The sequence below is a fragment of the Haemorhous mexicanus genome, chromosome 9 (genome assembly GCF_027477595.1).
Source record: "Haemorhous mexicanus isolate bHaeMex1 chromosome 9, bHaeMex1.pri, whole genome shotgun sequence".
In the NCBI taxonomy this organism is placed as follows: domain Eukaryota; kingdom Metazoa; phylum Chordata; class Aves; order Passeriformes; family Fringillidae; genus Haemorhous; species Haemorhous mexicanus.
In genome coordinates this window covers 30,668,023-30,686,094 of record NC_082349.1, presented here as the reverse complement: position 1 = coordinate 30,686,094, position 18,072 = coordinate 30,668,023, and the positions used below count along the sequence as shown (strand labels likewise).

The 18,072-nt window shown below is 54.8% G+C and overlaps 2 protein-coding genes across 8 annotated transcripts in view; one reads left to right on the top strand and one right to left on the bottom strand.

Annotated features, from left to right (window-relative positions):
- Window positions 1–5,232, bottom strand: part of PACS2 (phosphofurin acidic cluster sorting protein 2) — a 77,532-nt gene extending 72,300 nt beyond the window's left edge. For 3 of the 7 annotated variants that reach the window (XM_059854798.1, XM_059854801.1, XM_059854805.1), the window contains exon 1: window positions 5,071–5,231. In XM_059854798.1, coding sequence (XP_059710781.1) covers window positions 5,071–5,198 — 128 coding nt within the window. In that variant the 5' untranslated portion in view covers window positions 5,199–5,231. Of the gene's footprint in view, window positions 1–5,070 lie in introns of all 7 variants that reach the window. The other 4 variants (XM_059854803.1, XM_059854804.1, XM_059854799.1 and 1 more) reach the window with 2 other exon arrangements.
- A 281-nt stretch (window positions 5,233–5,513) lies between these two features.
- On the top strand, window positions 5,514–13,762 carry SEC22B (SEC22 homolog B, vesicle trafficking protein). Its single transcript, XM_059854797.1, has 5 exons — window positions 5,514–5,679; window positions 5,933–6,042; window positions 10,300–10,460; window positions 10,788–10,934; window positions 11,733–13,762. Exons 1-5 carry the CDS (start codon window positions 5,605–5,607, stop codon window positions 11,885–11,887), a joined length of 648 nt encoding a protein of 215 aa, XP_059710780.1. The 5' UTR covers window positions 5,514–5,604; the 3' UTR covers window positions 11,888–13,762.
- Window positions 13,763–18,072: the final 4,310 nt, after the last annotated feature.

Sequence of the window (18,072 nt, the reverse complement as noted above, 5' to 3'; positions counted from 1 at the left end):
AACACAAGCATCCAAGCTACATTCAGCAGGATCATACGAAGTGATAGGATTTACATGGGGAACACTTAGGGATCCCTTGGCTTTGATCTCTTCCCCAAAGACTAAGGAGGAGAAATAGGATGTTCCATCTCCAGGAAGAAGGGTTGGTTCTGGCCACTGTGCTTTACTCCAAGCAGTTTATCTCCATTGCTCAGTCATGGATATTTTTCCTCACACATCTCACACATTCAGCATCATCTCAGTGATATTTTTTAAGCCTGTCCTGTGCCCTCATTGGTATTCAATTTCCTTTCGAGGTAAAATGTTAGGCATTTCATGCTATTCAAACAAAGTCAAAACAAAGCCTCCAAATAAGCACTTCTGAAATGTACCTAGTCATCTGAGTAATTAGACATTTTCCTAGCTCCAAATGTACTGAAAGTCTATTGTCAGCTCCCAATGAATGTGCCAGCAGTTATCCTAACCAGGAAGAGTTCTCTCCTAAATGTTAACATACCGACAGAATAGAAGGTTAAGATACATTTACATTAACATCTTTCTCTATCTGAATTAATCAGTGTTTTTAATTACATAGCATCACCTGATCATAATTCTTACTCTAGCAAGTTGTTCCCCTTTCTCTGATGATACGATGCACAGTTGGCACTGCTCAAGCCAGGTCAGAACATGCTCTCACTGACCAGGAGAAGCTCCCATTCCCAGAGCAGGCATGCATCCTTCACACTGAAGGGCAAAGTGTTCCACTTCTGAGTGAATTCATGGCAAATCCTCACAGGGACAGTCAGCTGTGGACTTCACAGAGGTCACAAGCCCCTCAACACTCTGCTAGCAGAGGGAATTACCAGGTATGGGTGCAAACCTGCAGAGTGCTGGAGTGGCTCCATGCCCCAGCAGTCCTCACTGTGTCCCTCCTGTCACACAACTGCAGTGCTGTCACCTTTCCACACTCACAGAGCCCCCTGCAACTCATTAGCCCACTGGAGGCAGACAGCCAGACAGGCCAGTGGAGGAAGATGGGAGCTGGCAGAGAGAGAGAGGAGCACACAGCCTGGGGCAGGAGCACGCTGTTAGGATCCACTCAGCTGCCTGAATCCAGAATCTCAGCCCATCACTTTCCATGCCCCTGGGGATGGCCGTACCAGGGCTGCTGTGCATGTCCCAGTGCTGCACGGCCATGCCACAGCCCTGAGCACCCTACACCCCAGCCTCCCGTGGGCCCAGGGGACGTGTGTGGAACCCCTCTGCATGTCCTCACCCAGCAGGCAAGCTACAGAGGGGAGCCAACAGGGGAACTGCTCAGGCAGTGCCCAGTCAGCAACCCCAGCCCTCTGGCACTCTTTGCACTGGTCTGCTCCACAGATTTCTTCCTTCAATCCCCCAGGGACACTGGGTCACACCTGCTCCACATCCAGCTTGCTCTCAATCCACTTTAGAGTTCAAAGCTTAGCAGCAACTTTTACCAGTTTGTGACAGCTAAGGCAGCAGCCTGAAACAAAACCCACTCCAAATGGGAATAGTGGCTATTGCTGCCTTCCCTTGCTTCAGCAGACCCTTCCAACAAACCTTTCCCCCCAGGACCTCTCTTCCTCGGGACAACCTCCACCTAATCTCCTCGTGAGACTACTTCAACATGGGACAGTACTGCATCCTGCCATTCACACCCACAGATTCAACAAAAGATTGAAGGTAAAGAAACCAACACCAAAATCCACAGAAAAATTCTTACTTCTACTCTTTCAGTGTGAGGAGAAGGTGTTGATCCTCTTGCTGCATGTCAGCAGAAGATCATTCTGCTGATCATTCTCAGTGTTTACAGGTGGTAGGGAGTTATGTAATGTAACCTTCCTCAAAGAAAAGTCTGTCAGGGCACAGAAGAAAGAAACAGCAGGAGAAGGTAGGCATCTCTCCCTTCTGGTATGCAGTGGATACGCCCAGATAGTGAGACATTTTGAGTCACATTTCTGAGATGACTAAAAGAAAGTAGCTGCATTTCAGAAACGCTATGGTCAAACCTCCCAGGAGCTACATGTGCTGAAGAATAAATCATAAAATCACTTGTGCAGATGGCAGAGGAGTAAGAGAAGCCAGAACAAATTCAAAACACCACCTCACCTCATGTTTCACACTAAGCACACAATTGCAGAACACCACCATGACTCCTCCCTACTATTATTCCTTAAGTTTTAGACACAGCCTTCTCACACAAGGAAACTCCATGGATGCACCAAGGCAGCCTTCCAGATTTTGCTGACACCCCACCCAAGCTGAGTGGACTTTCAGTAAATCACCCACCAGAGCATGTTGAAGCACACACACATCCACACAAGCACCCACCCCCATAACCTAGAGCAGTGCAGGCACAGACCACCCCAGGCACTGCTTCCACCCAGCCCCTCCTGCTCCAGGCCATGGTGGGAGAAACACCTTAGAAACGGGCTAAGATTTATTGAACCAAAAGGAAAAGGGAAGGAAGCAACATTCCCTCCCCAAGCACGCGCTCCTCTCCGTGAATCCTCTGACTTTGTGCCAAGTTCAAATCTCTTCTCTGCTTGGAAAGCGTCTCCTGCCAACAGAGACCCAGAAGGGAACTGGTGGAAATCTCAGAAGAGGCCAAGGCAGTTCCACAGTGTCTGACCACACAGCAAGGCCCACTCTCCTCCACATCCACCCCTCACATCCCAGCAGACATTCGATGGGACAGCAAGCTCACTTGGGATATGGTTTCCCACGCAGATTTCATTCTAGTATCTCTTGCTTTATAATAAAAGAACCTTAAATGTCATTGTGCCATAGTAAAAATCATCACCATGTGAATTTAAGAGGCAGAGGCAGTGGCATAACTTAAAGGTTTTCAGACTCCTGCTTTCTCTGACAGAAGGGTCTGTTGCAGAGCCCATAATGAAGCACAAAGCATGCTGATCAATGACCAGAAACAGCAGCACTGACTGCTGCAGAACTTGGTGTTTGCCCAGCACACACCTCACCGTGCCACAGGACCAATACCCCTGCAGAACCTGCAACTTCAGCTGCTCCTGACCTCACTTTGGGTTAACAAACCCACCCAGCACCCACAGCCACAAGTGCAGCCTGTGCCCAGCCTGTGGGCTGTGTCCAGCAGAAAACTCCACATCTGGGGAAAGACAGGTTCACAGGGTCGGCAGCAGCAGGTGCAGCAGCTGGATTGGAGCTCATCCCCCTGGCTCGAGGGGAAAAGGGCACCCAGGAAGAGCCAGCAAAGGTAATGGTAACAGCAGGGCCAGAGCAGAGGGACCCACCGCCACACCCAACTCCCTCAACCAAAAGCTTCATTCCTACAAGGTCCCAAGTGCCCCAATTCTTCCACCAATTCCTCAGGGCAGGCAATCTGAGCACTTTCATCATCCCCTGCTTCACAGCTCGCTTCAGCAATTCCAGACTTTCCCCCTCAAAGCCCAGTTCTGCCCAGATATCCACATGGGCTTTGCATTCCCCACATTCCTCCAGGCACCTCAACCAGCTGCCTCCCATCTGCTGCCCACCACAATTCCAGCACCCAGGACCCACCCTTGTGCTCCCCACCCCCTACCACACCAAGGCAGGGTCAGTGTCCTTACACTGCATTTTCTGGTCATCCACAGATTTGCAAACAAGCAGGCTATGTTGTGAGCTCGTTTGCAGATCTGCAAGTATCAGCATAAATGATAATGCAGAATGAAAAGTCCTTGACAGTGTCGGACGTTTGGGCTTTTATTTGTTTAACAGCCACTGTTACAAGGCTGGATGGGATGGAAACCCAACTGCCTTCCTGTAGCAAAGGGTGCCGTGGAGAGAATTGTTGTCAGAACCCCCGTGTCCTCTGCACAGCAGGGACAGTGCCAATTGCACTGGAACCACAGAAGGCTTTGGGCTGGAAGGGACCTTTTAAAGATCATTTAAGTCCAACCCCCTGCCAGGAGCAGGGACACTTTCTTGTCTAGTGCAAAATGAAAAAGCACCAACTGCTCCTCCAGCTATTCCCATCCAAGTGACAACTTCCACAGCAAAGGGACTCCTGGAAGAGGGGCACATTCCCCCGGGTGCCAGAGCCTGAGATCTCCCGTTGCAAAAAAGAAAGGCTGAACGAGACACAAGCTGAAAAAGTTGCTGCCTGAGGTGCTGCTAGCACAGATAAACTGCTATAAACCCAGATTACCTGCAATAGCAGGACTCAGGTTTGCTTCTACCCCTCTCTCTTCCTGCCCACGATGTCAGATCACTACGGTGTTTATGATAGCTACTCGTCCCTGCAATACAGGGGCATGGCCACCAAGTCCAACCCGCTGTGTGGATGGCGCAGCAGACAGAGGGATTTGGGGGGGTTTGTAAAGCTTGCAGAGCTTCACGTCCCTGCCAGGTCAGCCTGATGACTCTGTTTCCTTTCTGCTCGCTCCCTATGTCCTCGTTTAAAACAAAACGAACAAACAAAGATAAAGAGAAGCGCTTCAAAGATTTGTCTCCGGCACGTTTAAATCCGCAGAGGCATTCTGGTCTGAGCTAGGCTTGAACAGCGCAAAATTTATAAAAACTAAGAGGAATGCCTGCCATGCGGGCTAAAAGCAGCGCGGCAGGGAGCACGGCCGCGTGTTTACACAGGGCAGAGGCACGGAGACGGAGGGAGACGGGCAGAGGGCGAAGAACCATCCCCGGAGAAAGGGATGCGCACCCCGAGCCCATCCCTGCGGGGCACTGCCCGGGGAAAGGCGCCGGTAGCGCGGGGCTGGCGGGGCCGGGGGAGCCACAGCCTGCCTCCAGCACAGAGCCCGCGCCGGGGGCTGCCGGGGGACACGCACCGCGAAGGTGACCCCGCACACACCTGAGCACCGGCAGCAGCCCCCCGCCCTCCGCAGGGGCGGCAGTCCCGCACCGCCACCCATCCCAAAAGCCACGCAAGGGACGGGAGGAGCCGTGCCCGTCACTGCGGTGGCGGCGAGGGGTGGGAAGGGGCCCTGCGACTGCGGGAGGATCGCACAGGTGATGGGAACGGGGCTCGAGGAGCAGCCGCGAAGCTGGGGAGGAAAGGGGGTGCGGTCCGCGCCCTCGCCCGCCCGTTACCTGGGCACGCAGCTGGGGCTGGAGCCGTCGATCTCCCAGGTGGCGAAGAGGTTCATAGGCACGGGCCGCCCCAGGGCCCCGGTGCCGCCGGGGAAGCTGAGGCGGCTCCGCTCGGCCGCCGCCGCCATGGCTGTGCCCGCCGCCCTGGCGCGCGCCCACCGCGCCGGGCCGCCGACGCCCCGCCCCGCCCGCGGGGGGCGCGTCACGGGGCGGGGCCGGGGGCGGGGCCACGGCGGTGAGGGGCGGGGGGCGGGGCTTACTTGGCGCGGCTGGAACGGGGCGGTGCTGCTGAGGGGGCGTGGCCATACGGACCCTGGTGGGCGTGGCCGTGCAGCGGGGCCGCGCCGCTCTAACGGGGCGCGCCTGCAGGGGCGCGGCTATACGGGGCGTGGCCTAGCGTTGGCGCACGCGCGCGCGGAGCGGCCGCCCTTCCCACGGGCGGGCGGAAGTGCCGCCGGCGCGGCGGCCGCGCACCGGAAGCGGCGGTGGCAGTTTCCGGGCGGCTCCGTGGCAGGGCGGGCGGCGGGCGCGACCATGGTGCTGCTCACGATGATCGCCCGCGTGGCGGACGGGCTCCCCCTCGCCGCCTCCATGCAAGAGGACGAGCAGGTGGGGCCGGCGGGGCGCGGGCGGGGAGGGACCGGTGTATCCGTGCGGAGCGGGCGGGGGGAGACCCACCGGGAGCCGCGCAGTGCCTTCTCACAGCAGGGCGGCTCCGGCACCGGCGTTTGCCTCCCGGTGGTGGCGGGTGGGGCGGGCAGAGCCCGCCGGTGCTGTCGGGCCGGTGCCGGCAGCCCCGGAGCCCCCCGGTGTGTCCGGTACCGGCCCAGCAGCCCGCTCTCCTCCCTCCCTGCCTCCTCAGTCAGGCCGCGACCTGCAGCAGTACCAGAGCCAGGCCAAGCAGCTCTTCCGCAAGCTGAACGAGCAGTCCCCGACGCGATGCACGCTGGAGGCGGGAGCCATGGCTTTCCAGTGAGTACCGGCAGCGCTGCGGGGATCGCGGCTCCGCTGCCCCGGGAACCGGCCAGGGCTCCTTCAGTCGGCCTGGGGGTTTGTTGGAAACGGGGCTGCCTGTCAGCCCTGCTCCAAAGGGAGTGTGCGAGCTGGCACTGCTTGGCACAGGTGTCTGGCACTTGGTTTTCCTGCAGGTTCGGGGTTCTGCCTGTGCTGCAGACAGTACAGGTTCTGTTCCCTCCCTGCCTTTTTGTCTCTCTGCACTCTCTGTTGTGCCTTCACTGCATCTTCTGGGCGGCCTGTGTCTTCTCTTTAAAGAGATCTGTCCTTGTACAGCCAGTGTGGCAGTGCCACTGTGAGCTCCTGCTGCACAGGACTGTCCTCTCTGTGCCCCGTGAGAGATCAGCTTTCATGCATTACAAGCACATCGAGCATCTCTGAATATTTCTATTATTGTTGTCTTAATACCTGACAGACTTCTTTCTCTCATCCAGTAAATTCAGTCTCCTTGTTGCTAGATTTGTTGGGTGTGTTTAATTAATTTCCTTAACTCTTTGAGAGCTCTTGACTTAGAAGCGCTTTTGGGATTCTCCAGTAGTACTCCTGCAAGAGAGCTTGGGTGTGAAATAAGGAAATCTTACAGAGGTCAGGCATCCTTACTCCTTAATAGCAGGGGAGGTGGAGAGGGGAGTGGACAGAGGGGGAGCTGGAAAGCAGGAAAGCTTGTGTGTGAGGAGGGAAAGGCTTCTTTCTGTGCCATGTCATTGCCTGGCAGAGTAATGCTTCAGCACTTAGTCAGGATCCTGCTGGGAATCAGATTAATGCCATGTCAGGAATGGCTGTTGGAAGTCTCAGGTGCCAGGTGAGCTCTCCAGGCAGGGTTGTGCAGCTGTGGCAGGACTGTGCCAGGATCCCCACGGTGCCACCCTCAGCAGGATCCCTCAGTGTCAGGTGACTCCAGTGACTGGGTGTGTGTCTGTGGCTGGCAGAGGGGGAGGTGGCCTTTGAATGCAGGGCAAGGTTGGCTTTGGGCCTCTGCTCCAGCAACAGGAGCAAAACCTCCCACCCCGACCCTTTCTTCAGAGATTCAGAGGCATGAAGAGATGGCAACAGGAGTTTTTGGGATGGGCAATCTCTGGCAAAAGCCGTGAGGTTTTGGGAGATGCTTTTCTTGTGGTTGTCTTTGTCTGCTAACTGTGACAAGATTTATAAAAAAATCTTTTCTCTGGGCTTCTGGTTGCCTTTGATAGGGAGTTACAGTGTCAGAGGATGGCCCTGATTGGCCTGGCCACCCCTGTCTCCTGTTGGATTTGTTGCTGGAGTTAAGTGCTAAGTGCTGCTCTTCCTCTTGCTTTTTCTACAAGCTAAATCTTCACAGAATTTAAGAACTGCCTTGTTTCTGAGTGTCTCCTTGGCACAGCATGGGTGTTGCTCTGCCTGGCAGTGAAGCCTTGGGATAGAGCCTGTGTAGATCCCAGCAAATCCCTTCTTGAGTTACCTCCATGATGCAAGCAGAGAGGTGTCTGGGAAGGTGGCAACACTTGCCCAGGAAATCAGAGCCTCTTAGTGGTGGCTGTACTGACAGCAGTTGTGATGAGGAGGGAGGGCTTGGGCAGGCCTGTTTTGCCAGCTGTCCCAAAGGAGCAGCCAGGTTACCTGGCTGGGACAAGAGTGTTCCTCCTCCTGGGCTGAGTTATTCCTGGATAGGTTTTGCTGGCCACTGACAGCTGCTGCTGCAGAGCACTTGCTTCTGCCTCCTTTGAGGTGGGACATTACAGCAGGACCTGTGTGAAAAGAACAGTTTTAGGTCAGAAACTTTCCTCTGCAGGGAGGGGAGGTGGCGGGGGAATTCGAGATTTAGTCTAAAATAACGCTGACCCATGGCCACGCTGCTCACCAATCTTCTTGTGCCAGATCAGAGCTCTGCTTGCTGAGGGCAGCACAAAGCAGGACAGGGCATTCTGTGGGGGGAGTCAGCAGCACTGCCCAGGGTATTGCTGAACTTGCTGAGGTGCTGTTGAACATCTTCAGCTTCATCAGTTCAAAGCACAGCTGAGCCTTCCTGAAACTTGAAGTTGAAATTGTGAGCCCTTGGGTGATTTCTGTCAAATGCTGTGCCAAGGTTTCAGCTGCAGGAGCTGTGTCACCCTTGCAGCAGCAGCACTGGGGCTGCATCAACAGCTCTGCTGTGCTGTCAGTGAGCAGGTGACCTTTGGCTGATGAATGGCTGAAGTAACTCCTACCTGTCATTTAAAAGCAACCCTTGGCCTTTGCCACTGTTACCAGGATAAAGCTTTTCTCTCTCAAAATGTCCAATGTGATTACAGGAGACCTGCAGGCTGCTCTCTGTGCAGAGTTAACAGTGGCAAGTGGCCACATCTGCCCCTTGTGTGAGAACATGCAGGCAGGTGCTGTGCTGAAGCTTGGAGGTGCACACAAAGTATGAAACTGAGAGGCCCAGCTGTGCAGAAACTCTGGTCTGAAGTTGACAGAATTGTCTGAATCTGGGGCAGAGTGAGGTGAGCTCGCTCCCCCGTGGTGCTGACAGACCAACACCCTGAATATCACACCAGGGAGTAGCAAGTGGGAAATGCAGCTGAAGAGCTCCAGGCAGAGCCAGCCGGGCCAGGCAGAGATAAACAGAGCAGGAACAGGGACATGTTCCTCTGAGTGCTCTCACCTGGAGAGTGCTGCTCCAGCAGTGCTGCCAGAATTCCCTTCTGACACTGGTTCTCCTCATTTCAATAGATTTGCTCAAGTCTTGCTCATCATGGCAGTAGCTAAATCAAGGTCTGGGTGATGATCTTTAGCAACCCCAATGTGGCAAGCAGGTCTCCAGGGGTAAAGGAAGTGATGCAGTCCCAGCTGAGGAACATAAAAAGGACCAAAGGTCACGGGCACAAGGGGACATTCTGTGGAATGGATGATGGCTGCTGGAGTTTCTTCTTCTGGTTGGGGTAAATCTGTTGTTGTTTGAAGGCTGCCAGGGTTCACACACGGGCCATATAGAGGCAAGAGAAATGGATACTCCTGAGCCCAGGAACAAGGTGAGGATGGCTGATTTAAAGGACATGGTCCTGCTGGGCTATCTGGAGAAACAGTGGGGAGTGGGCTGAAGTTGTTTTATAAGCCTGATGTGTCTGTTAACAAAATTTTAAGCTGCTTATTTTACTACAGTGCCCTCAGGACTGGATCATTTCTTTAAGACACTGCTAATCTTTATGCTAACCAGACTAATGCTTAATGGCATTATGCAGAAAGTCAAAGGAAGGTAACCTAAAAGTAGCATTCACACTCCACCCTGAAGAATAAAGATAAGCATTCAGAAGTGTTTACAGGGCTGTTTACTGTCTCACCCCCTTGGTTTTGGTGGGAGTATTGTAGCTTTTATTTTTGTACTGGCTAAGTGAGGAGGAAAATTCGGTTGGGAATGTGGAGCAGCAGAGTGACATAGTGAAGCCTAAATAATCTCAAGGTTGGTGGTGGGTGAGAAGAGGACCCATGTGCCCTCAGCTGAGGGGCAAACCGAGCAGCTTTACACAGCAGCAGGTGTGTCACTGTGTGCTTTGGAGAACTGGTGGCACAGTCACACCCACCCATGGCAAGCCCATAAGGTCACCAGAGCCCACCTAGCAGCAGTGCCCCTCCCCAGCTGCCCCTGTGGTGATGCAGGTGCATAGCAGCACCCCTCCAGCAGGCTGGTGCTGGTGAGGAAGGGGATAGCCAGCCCTCTGAAATGGAGAGGGACAGCTGGCAGGGACTGGGTGCCTTCCCAGCACACTGAGACCAAACTCCTGTGTGTGCCTCCTCCTCTCAGAGCTTCAGCTTCCCATCTGTGGGCCTCGGGTACTTGGCTGTGCTGCCAGTTAGAGACGTGTTGGCCACCTTCCCCTCTACTCTGCTGGCAAACTTTCTTGTGCTCCCCTTCTCCTGACTGCAGGGTGTTCTCTTTTTTGTACTCCAAAATTACAACTCTTTTGTTGCTGGTATTTTGTTAAGCTAATGGTATTCACAGGTCAGCTTTTGTTCAGCTGAAGTCAAAGCCCAAGACTGTTGGCATGGGTGTAGGGTCTGAGACTACAAGAAAATTTATTTTGGCTAAAGAAAATATAAGCCATTGCTTTGCAGAAGGGTTTACACTTGATCCAGACATAGAAAACCAGAAGTTCTTGTACCTGGTTCTCATTGCCTCAAATGAATAGAGGCGTGCAGGGTGGTGTTTGACAGGGTAGGTTCCAAATTGATTGATTAATGCTCTGTCTGCCATTCTTTTAGCTACATCATCGAGAAGGGAGTGTGTTACCTGGTCCTGTGTGAAGCTGGATTCCCCAAGAAACTGGCCTTTGCATACCTGGAAGACTTGCACTCAGAGTTTGATGAGCAGCATGGCAAGAAGGTTCCAACAGTCTCCAGGCCCTATTCCTTCATTGAATTTGGTGAGGTCCCTCTCCCTGTGGCTAGTCAGGAAACTTCTTGCTGGGAGGGAGCAGCAGCCATGGGATTCTCTGCAACTTGTCCTGTGGAATTGACAGCTCAAATTCTCCTTGGCACTAGAGACACGGGTGTTCTGAGCAGGAGAATAGAGAAGTGGTATGGAAGTGGTGCCTGTCCGTAGATTCAGATTTCCTGCTTTTAGTCTCTTGGCCTCGCTCCAGTGAATATTTGTGTGTAGTCTTCTGGCTGTCTCAGCAGTGCTCCCACTCCTGCAGCCAGGCAGCTCTGTGCTAGGTGAGACTTCCCCTGACAGCCCTGTCTCCTTCCAGACACCTACATCCAGAAAACCAAGAAGCTCTACATTGATAGCCGGGCGAGGAGGAACCTGGGCTCCATCAACACAGAGCTGCAGGATGTGCAGAGGATTATGGTGGCCAACATTGAGGAGGTCTTACAGCGAGGAGAGGCCCTGTCAGGTACTGGGAGTGGCCAGTGTTTGGCACACAGTTCTGTCTCCTGGGGCAGCTGGGTGGGCAGAGCATCCTGAGGGAAAGGCGTGACCCTGCTGAGAAAAGCAGTGGATGCAGTGGGTGTTTCAGGTGGATCAGCTGTGGTTTGAAACAGCTGGCAGGTGCTGGTGCTGCTGTGGCAGGGACCAGCTGTAAGACCGGGTCTGGCCGGGCTGCTTGGGCCCACTCCAGCTAGCTCTGGACCCCAGCCCCCACGGGAACGGATGTCCTCTGTTTATTGACTTGAGAACCACCGGAGGGAAAAACACACATGGGGAGAGGCCAGCCAGCCCCCTCTAGGGGCTTTTATACCCGGGGAATGGCGGGGCGGAGGAAGAGGACCACGGCCAATGGGATACCAGTGAGGAGGGGCAAGGGGAGGGACTGGCCAGGGGACGGGCCACCAGGGAGTACTGGGGACAGGGGTGGGTGAGGGACAGACCATGTGGTGGGAGAGGGGAATAACAAACCACGTGATATAACAAGCTGTTCAGTGCAATGTGAGGACTACCCAGTGCAAATCTCCAATCACCCAGTGCAAAACAACAGCTCAATAACTGTTTAGTGCAATACAACATCCAGCCCCTCTCCAGCTCTGTGGCTCTCATCCCAGCAGGACAAGCCCTGGAGCGCAGCAGGGGGCACGGGGCACCTGCCACGTGAAACTGCTGTGCTTCCAGCTGCTCCAGAGAAACTTGTACACTTCATGTAACATTTGGGGAACCTTCAGTTAATCCTGACTCTTCCCCCCTTTCCCTTGAACAGCTCTTGATTCCAAGGCCAACAACTTGTCCAGTTTGTCCAAGAAGTACCGCCAGGACGCCAAGTACCTGAACATGCGCTCCACGTACGCCAAGCTGGCGGCCGTAGCTGTGTTCTTCATCATGCTGATTGTCTATGTGAGGTTCTGGTGGCTGTGAGCTGGCCCAGCCATGGAAGAGGGAAAGCCAGTGGCCTGGCAGGTGAATGTGTGCAGGACACTGCTCATGGGGGATGTGCATTAGAATCCACACAGGACCATCACCTTCGCAGGAGTGTCCTGGAGTTGTTGGGTGACACCTGGCTACTGCATCTCTTAGTGGAGCCTAACAATAGGTGTGAAGGCTTGTTGACTGCAGGCTTTTCCTCTGAGGCAGCTTGCACTGGGATACTGCAGAGTTTGGCCTCCCAAGATTGTTCCCCCTCCCTGGGCACTCTGGGAACAGTCAATCAGTGCTGTTTAGCATAATCATATTGTACATCCTCCTGTTGAGTAGCTATAGTGGGAACTGGACTCTAATGAACATTCCTTGTGTTGGTAATGTTTGCTTTTTTAGAATCTGGGTCTGCAGTTCTTTTTCTTTCTTTCTTTTTCAAGACTCCCCTGTTTGCAGGCAAGTATTTCACTGTACATAAACCAGCTTTCACCTCTGTCAGAATACCTGTTGAGTGTTTTGTGTCTGACATCCTGGCTTGTTACACTTTAAATTGCTTTAGGAAGAAATGGATGTTAAACTATGCCTTAAAACACATTCTGTCCAGTACTCGAGGGGCAGTGGAAGGTTTCTGTATTAACTGGTTCCTGCAAAATTAAACTCCAGGTTTCTAAGTGTCCACTCTCCCTCTCCTGACAGCTGTGTGTAACAGTATGTTTCCACATGAACAGGGTGTGTAATTCAATGCTCTTGGAATGGGCACAGTGCAAACTATGTCAGCACTCTCTATTTTTCCCTTCTAGCTGCAGATTCACTACATTATTTCCTTCCTTTTTATAACTGTGCTTTCCTTCCAAAATGTGTCAAGACTGCCAGCATTTCATCTCTGGGATCCTTGTTTTCTTTCTCCCTCTTTCCCTCACCCAAAACAACCAAAAAACCAAAACTCTGAATGTTGTTGTGAAGAAAAGGCAGTGTTTCTGTAAAGAACACTACATGAAGGATTAAGATAACTTCAAAACAGTGAAATCCTTTAGAAACGCCACCTCTTTTACCCGTGGTCACCTTCTCCCTACCTCACTTGGGAAGCTGAAACTGTAGGTGAAGAAAAACTCATTATGGGGCAATAGTACAGAGCTTCTTCTTTCTTATGGGCCAATCTCTATATCACCAGTGTAATGTGATTTTTTTTAATATAATTTTTTTTTTTTGGTCCACCTGTGCTGAGAATAACATTTTTAGCAGATTTTGGGTTTATTTAAAAAAAAAAAAAAAAAAGGAGAGAGAGAAAAAAGAAACCCCACAGCTCAGGCACTCTGCTGCACTCAAATGTCTGCCACTTGGTAGAGGAAGCAGGTGGTGTCACAGAATGAAGTGTCAGGACTTCCCAGCACCTTTTACAAGCACATAACCTTGTGTAGTTCTGGATGTATAAACTGTGACCTGGAAGTGTTTCCTGCCACGGGATGGGAAGCACAGCTGTTGTCCTGTCTGGGAATGCTGCCCAGCTTGGCACCTTGTTGGACTGGCAGAATGCAGTCAAGCACTTGTCTACCGATGAACCCAGCAACTCTGAGCTGCCATATATCTAAAGTAATCTGGTTTCTGCATGATGCCTCTAAGTGTTACTTTGTAGGTTGCTTTATTATAATTATTATAATGATTTTAAGTCCTTTTAAGTGGTGTCCCTACCAGGTGAATGTCCCAGTGATGTAGGTCTGTGTAAGTGGGTGCTGGAAGGTCTCACCGCTCAGACACCGACCCGTCCGTGCATTGTTGTGATTGAGGGGGTGATGTTTCTGCAGCACAGGGCAGCTCAGGGAGCAGCTGCCCTCTGCAGCCCTGGTGTCAGCAGGGAAATAAATGCTTCTGAAAATCCCCTCTGCGGCGTGGAGTGTCCTGTGTCTCATTCCTGTGACCCTGGGGGATGCTTTCCTTCCTTCCAGGAACACAGGAGAGTGAAGACCCCATAGATGGAACCACCTGGGATAAGGGCTCCCCTTTGGAGGCAGAACTAGTTGAAAGATGTGATCTTGACCATTTTCTGCCAGAGAAGGTGTACGTTGTTTGTAGCAGGGGTCTCTCCCTGCTGGCACAATTCTGCCTGTTGGCAGGAAACCTCCTCGGCACGGGCAGAATTTTGTGGGGACAGTTTTGTGCCACGCTGCTCATAGGGGCAGCCCGAGAAGCAGCACGAACTGGGAGTGAGTGAGTGGGGTGTGTATCCCCCGTACGGAACTGCGAGTGCTGCTTGCCTAGAGGGATGGCAGGAATCCTCCTTTCCCGCAGGCCAGCCTGGGGCTCCAGGGAACACCTTACGAGCAATTTCCTCGCTGCGATCAAAACACGGAGCCCCCTTTCGTCCCTCGAACAGGGGCGGGGCGCTGCTGATGCTCCGTGCGAGGGACGCGTGGACCGAGTTTTCTCTGCTGGCTCCCTGCGCCTCCTGCGCAGCCCGGTGGGAGCGCAGCTCCCGTCCGGCTGCTCGGGCAGAGGGGAGGAGAAGCCGCTGCCCTTTTCTCCGCATGCTTCATGACGGCTGCTCTCGGCTGGGAGGGTCCCCCTGCAGCAGGGACTCGCTGCCGCGTGTGCGGTGGCCGGTCCCTGCCGGCTCGGGGGTCGCGGTGCTGGCGGCGGCCGGAGCCGGCCCGGGGCTCTGCCTGCAGATGGCAGTGCCTGCGCGGGGCTGCGGACACAAAGGGAGCGCATCCTCAGGGCGCCCCCAGCTCCTCGCCATGCCCTGGCCACCCCAAAGAGCCGCAGCCTCCCCGTGAAGCGGGGATGTGCCTGCGAGGGCCCCCGGAGCAGGCGGTGCTGCCCGGCCTCATCCCACCGTGCAGCCGGGGCTCTGCGGCTGGGACGGAGGGAGGCGCTTCCCGCAGGGCGTTTGCCTGTCACCTCGCAGGCAGCACCATCTCCATTTCTGCTTCTGCGGTCCCCCTGTGCTTCCAGAGGCTCTGAACAGTTCTTGTCCGCAGGGCAATCCCCCACTTCTGCACCTGCCCCCCCAGCCTGGCAGACACGAGGGGTTTTGTCCCGTGTGGGACCCACCTGGGAGCAGAGCAAACTCCAGGCGGCTCTGTAGCACCTGAGCCTCTGCTTGGGTGGGTTTAGAGAGCAGAGCTGAGCTGAGCTCTCCCTTCTCCCACGGTGTGCCCATTGCCACTGGGGAAATATTGGCACGGGGTACAGACAGAGCTGAAAAGAAAAGATGCTCGTGCAGGGTGTCCTGGGAGCTCCTCTGCTCGTCGTGTGAGCACGGAGGTCGAAAGCTGTCAGTTTTGGCTGCTGACACCCCTCAGCTCGGGTCGGGGCACCCCTGGGTGTCTTTGTGCTGTTGGGGACAGTGCCTGCTGCAGGGAGCGGGGGCTGTGTACCCCACTCCCCTCGGTGGGGTTTACACCACTGGGCACGCCGGGTGTGGGTGATGGGCGTTTCCTTCCTGAGTGACACAGCAAGAGCAGACAGGCAGAGCTGGTTCCCAGATGTTGCCAAACCTACCTGGGTGGGGCACGAGGGGAGAGGAAGAGACCAGCAGGATGGCAAAAGCTGGCTGGGTGCTCCAGCCACCGTGTCAGGTATAAACCAGGTCTCACCTGGCACAGGCTGTGGCTGCTCTCTGCACTGGCACCACTCTGGGAGCAGGAGGGTTTTGGTTTCACTGTTGACTTGGGCACCAGCTGCTTCTGCTTTGAAGAAGCTCCTTGCACTTGTAAGCCCCATTTTTGAGTAGGTTTTGAGAAAGATCCAGTCCCAGCATCTTTTCCTCTGGGATTCCATGGTTTCTGGAAGCTGTTTTGCCATGGGTGAATGTCCCAGTGGTGTGGAGGGTTGTGCCTGCAGCACCTGCCCAGAGCACTCAACACCAGAGAAGTGCTTGGACAGCAGCAGCCAGGGTGGCAGGGCTTGAAGTTCAGCCTTTGAGCACCTGGTCCTTGTTCCCCTTCCCTGTGTGGCCGATGCGAGCTGCCACAGCTCTGGAGGGCTCTGAATCCCACCAGGGCCAGGGAGGCATGTCCCACAGAGCCAGGCTGAGGGGCTGGGAGGTCCCCTCTGCCCCTCACAGAGGAGGGGACCTCCCCTCACATTTGCTGTGTTGCCTCAATGTGACCTTTTGGAAAGGAGGAGGTCGATTTTCTGCCACCCAAAAATGAAGGCTTTTCTGGGGGCGGGGTGCTGCGTTGGCAGCTGGCCAGGGCCAGCTGACTGTGGGACCAGCCCTCCTCCACTGGCCTGAGTCAGTGCCACATCCTGCCCCAGAGCACCCCTGAGCTGTGCCATCTCCCCTGTCCCTGGTGATGCAGCTGGGCTGGTCCTGAGCACTCAGCAAGCCCCAGGGCAGGACTTGGGGCACCTGCCTAGCCCTGACCCCACCTCTCTGCCCCTGTTGGTCACCCCAGACCTGAGCTCTTTGATGGTCGCTGAGCATCCTGCACTGGGGAGAGGTGGGGTTTGACTTCTCCCCTACAGATACCAGCCTGCACTTCCTGCACGGTCTTTGCCCCGGCTGCCCAGATGTATTCCTGGCTCTGCTTTCGATGTTTGGGTGCCCTGCAGGGCTGCCCCGGGGTTTGCCCACAGCTCTGAGCCCTGCACAGCTCACACGGCTGCTCCCAGCTGCTGCATTCACGTCAGAGCTCACAAACCCACTGCAGGGGCCAAAGCAGAAGTTGGGGAGTCCCTGTTCCCCTGCCCACCCCAGCGGAGCTGTTGGGGCCCGTCACGAGGCTTTCTAGAGCTCATTCATGGCTTCATGCAGCAGCCCAATGCAATTTTGGATCATGCTGCAGAAAACCCCTCGTGGCTGTGCCCCAGTGTTCTGCAGAGAGATGACAAACCTGTTTCCTCTGTCACTGCTTTTTCTCTATTTTGTCTTTTCCTCTGCCCTTCACCCCCCAGCCCTGCGGGAGCTCTCTGGCCACCCCAGCACTCTCTGCTTCCCTGGCACGCTGCCCATGCTCTCTGCAAACGGGATTCCCCAGCCCCACTGCGGCACGGAGCAGCAGTGCACCCTCCTCAGCTGGGGCACCCCCACATTGGCAGCAGGGACAGGATTTGCATAGAAGAGCAGAACAAAGCGTGCTTGCAGGAGCTACAGCAACCCCAAATCCTGTGCACTGAGACCTGTGGCTCCCGAGCCTGGAGACCCTGAGGTGTGTGTGGCTCCTCAGGACCTTTCCTGCAGTTTCATGTTCCCCCCTCCACAGCCATGAGCCCCTTGCAGCTGCGGTGGCATCTTGTCCCCACCTTGGCACGGGAGGCCAGGAGGGGCTGGGTGGCCTCTGGCACAGTTTGGCTGCAGAGCAGCACAAGGCTCCTGCCCAGTGACAGGAGGGACATAACAGCATGTCTGGGGACTGAGGCCGGGCTCTGGGTGCCACAGGAATAGGAGAAAGCCCCTATCCTGCTTTGCTGTGCCCCCACAGCTCTGGGGGCTGTGCCTGCATGGCAGTGCCTCACCATGGCACAGGAGGGGTGGCTGGCCCGGGCTGTGCATGCTCTGGGAGAGGAGTGGGATTTGCCTGCTGCCAATCGCTGCTGCAGCTACCTAGAGCCTGCTCAAGGTCAAGAGGAGAGTTACAGATTCCCTTTTCTTCAGCCAGTCCTGGATATAGACCCAAAAACGGGAACCCAATGGTTGTGGTGAGCAGCTGCCCCTTCCTTGAGCCACGGCCATGCCACGGTGCCAGCCGTCGTGACAGTGCTGGCTGTGACCCCGAGGGTGACCACAAATCCCTCTCGTTCCACTGCTGCCCAGAGCCAGGGGCATTTCGGGAGCTTAATGGCCACTCTGTAGGTCAGACCAGCTTTGGTAAAAGCTGCGCAGCTCCAGCTGCAATTTAAATACTCCAGGGGCTGCAAAGGCAGGCAGCCAAGGCAGAGGGTACAAATTCCCCCGGCGATTAGCAACAGAGGCAGAACAGGGAGCCCAGAGCATTCCTGCAGGGCTTGATGCAGGAATGCCTTTGCACTTCTCTGTTTCTTTTTAAGGCAGGCTGGCTGGCAGGTAAGGTAATCATGGCATAAGCCAAGTCATGTGGCTGGTAAGAGTTTGCAGAGGAGCCACAGGACAAGCTATTTGCAGCACAGGCACAAGGCTGCCAGCCCTGAGGGTTTTGTTGGAAGCCTCTCTCCCTCCTGCTTTTCTTAAACCTCTTGGCTGCTGACATCTTGTAACTATGAAACACCCT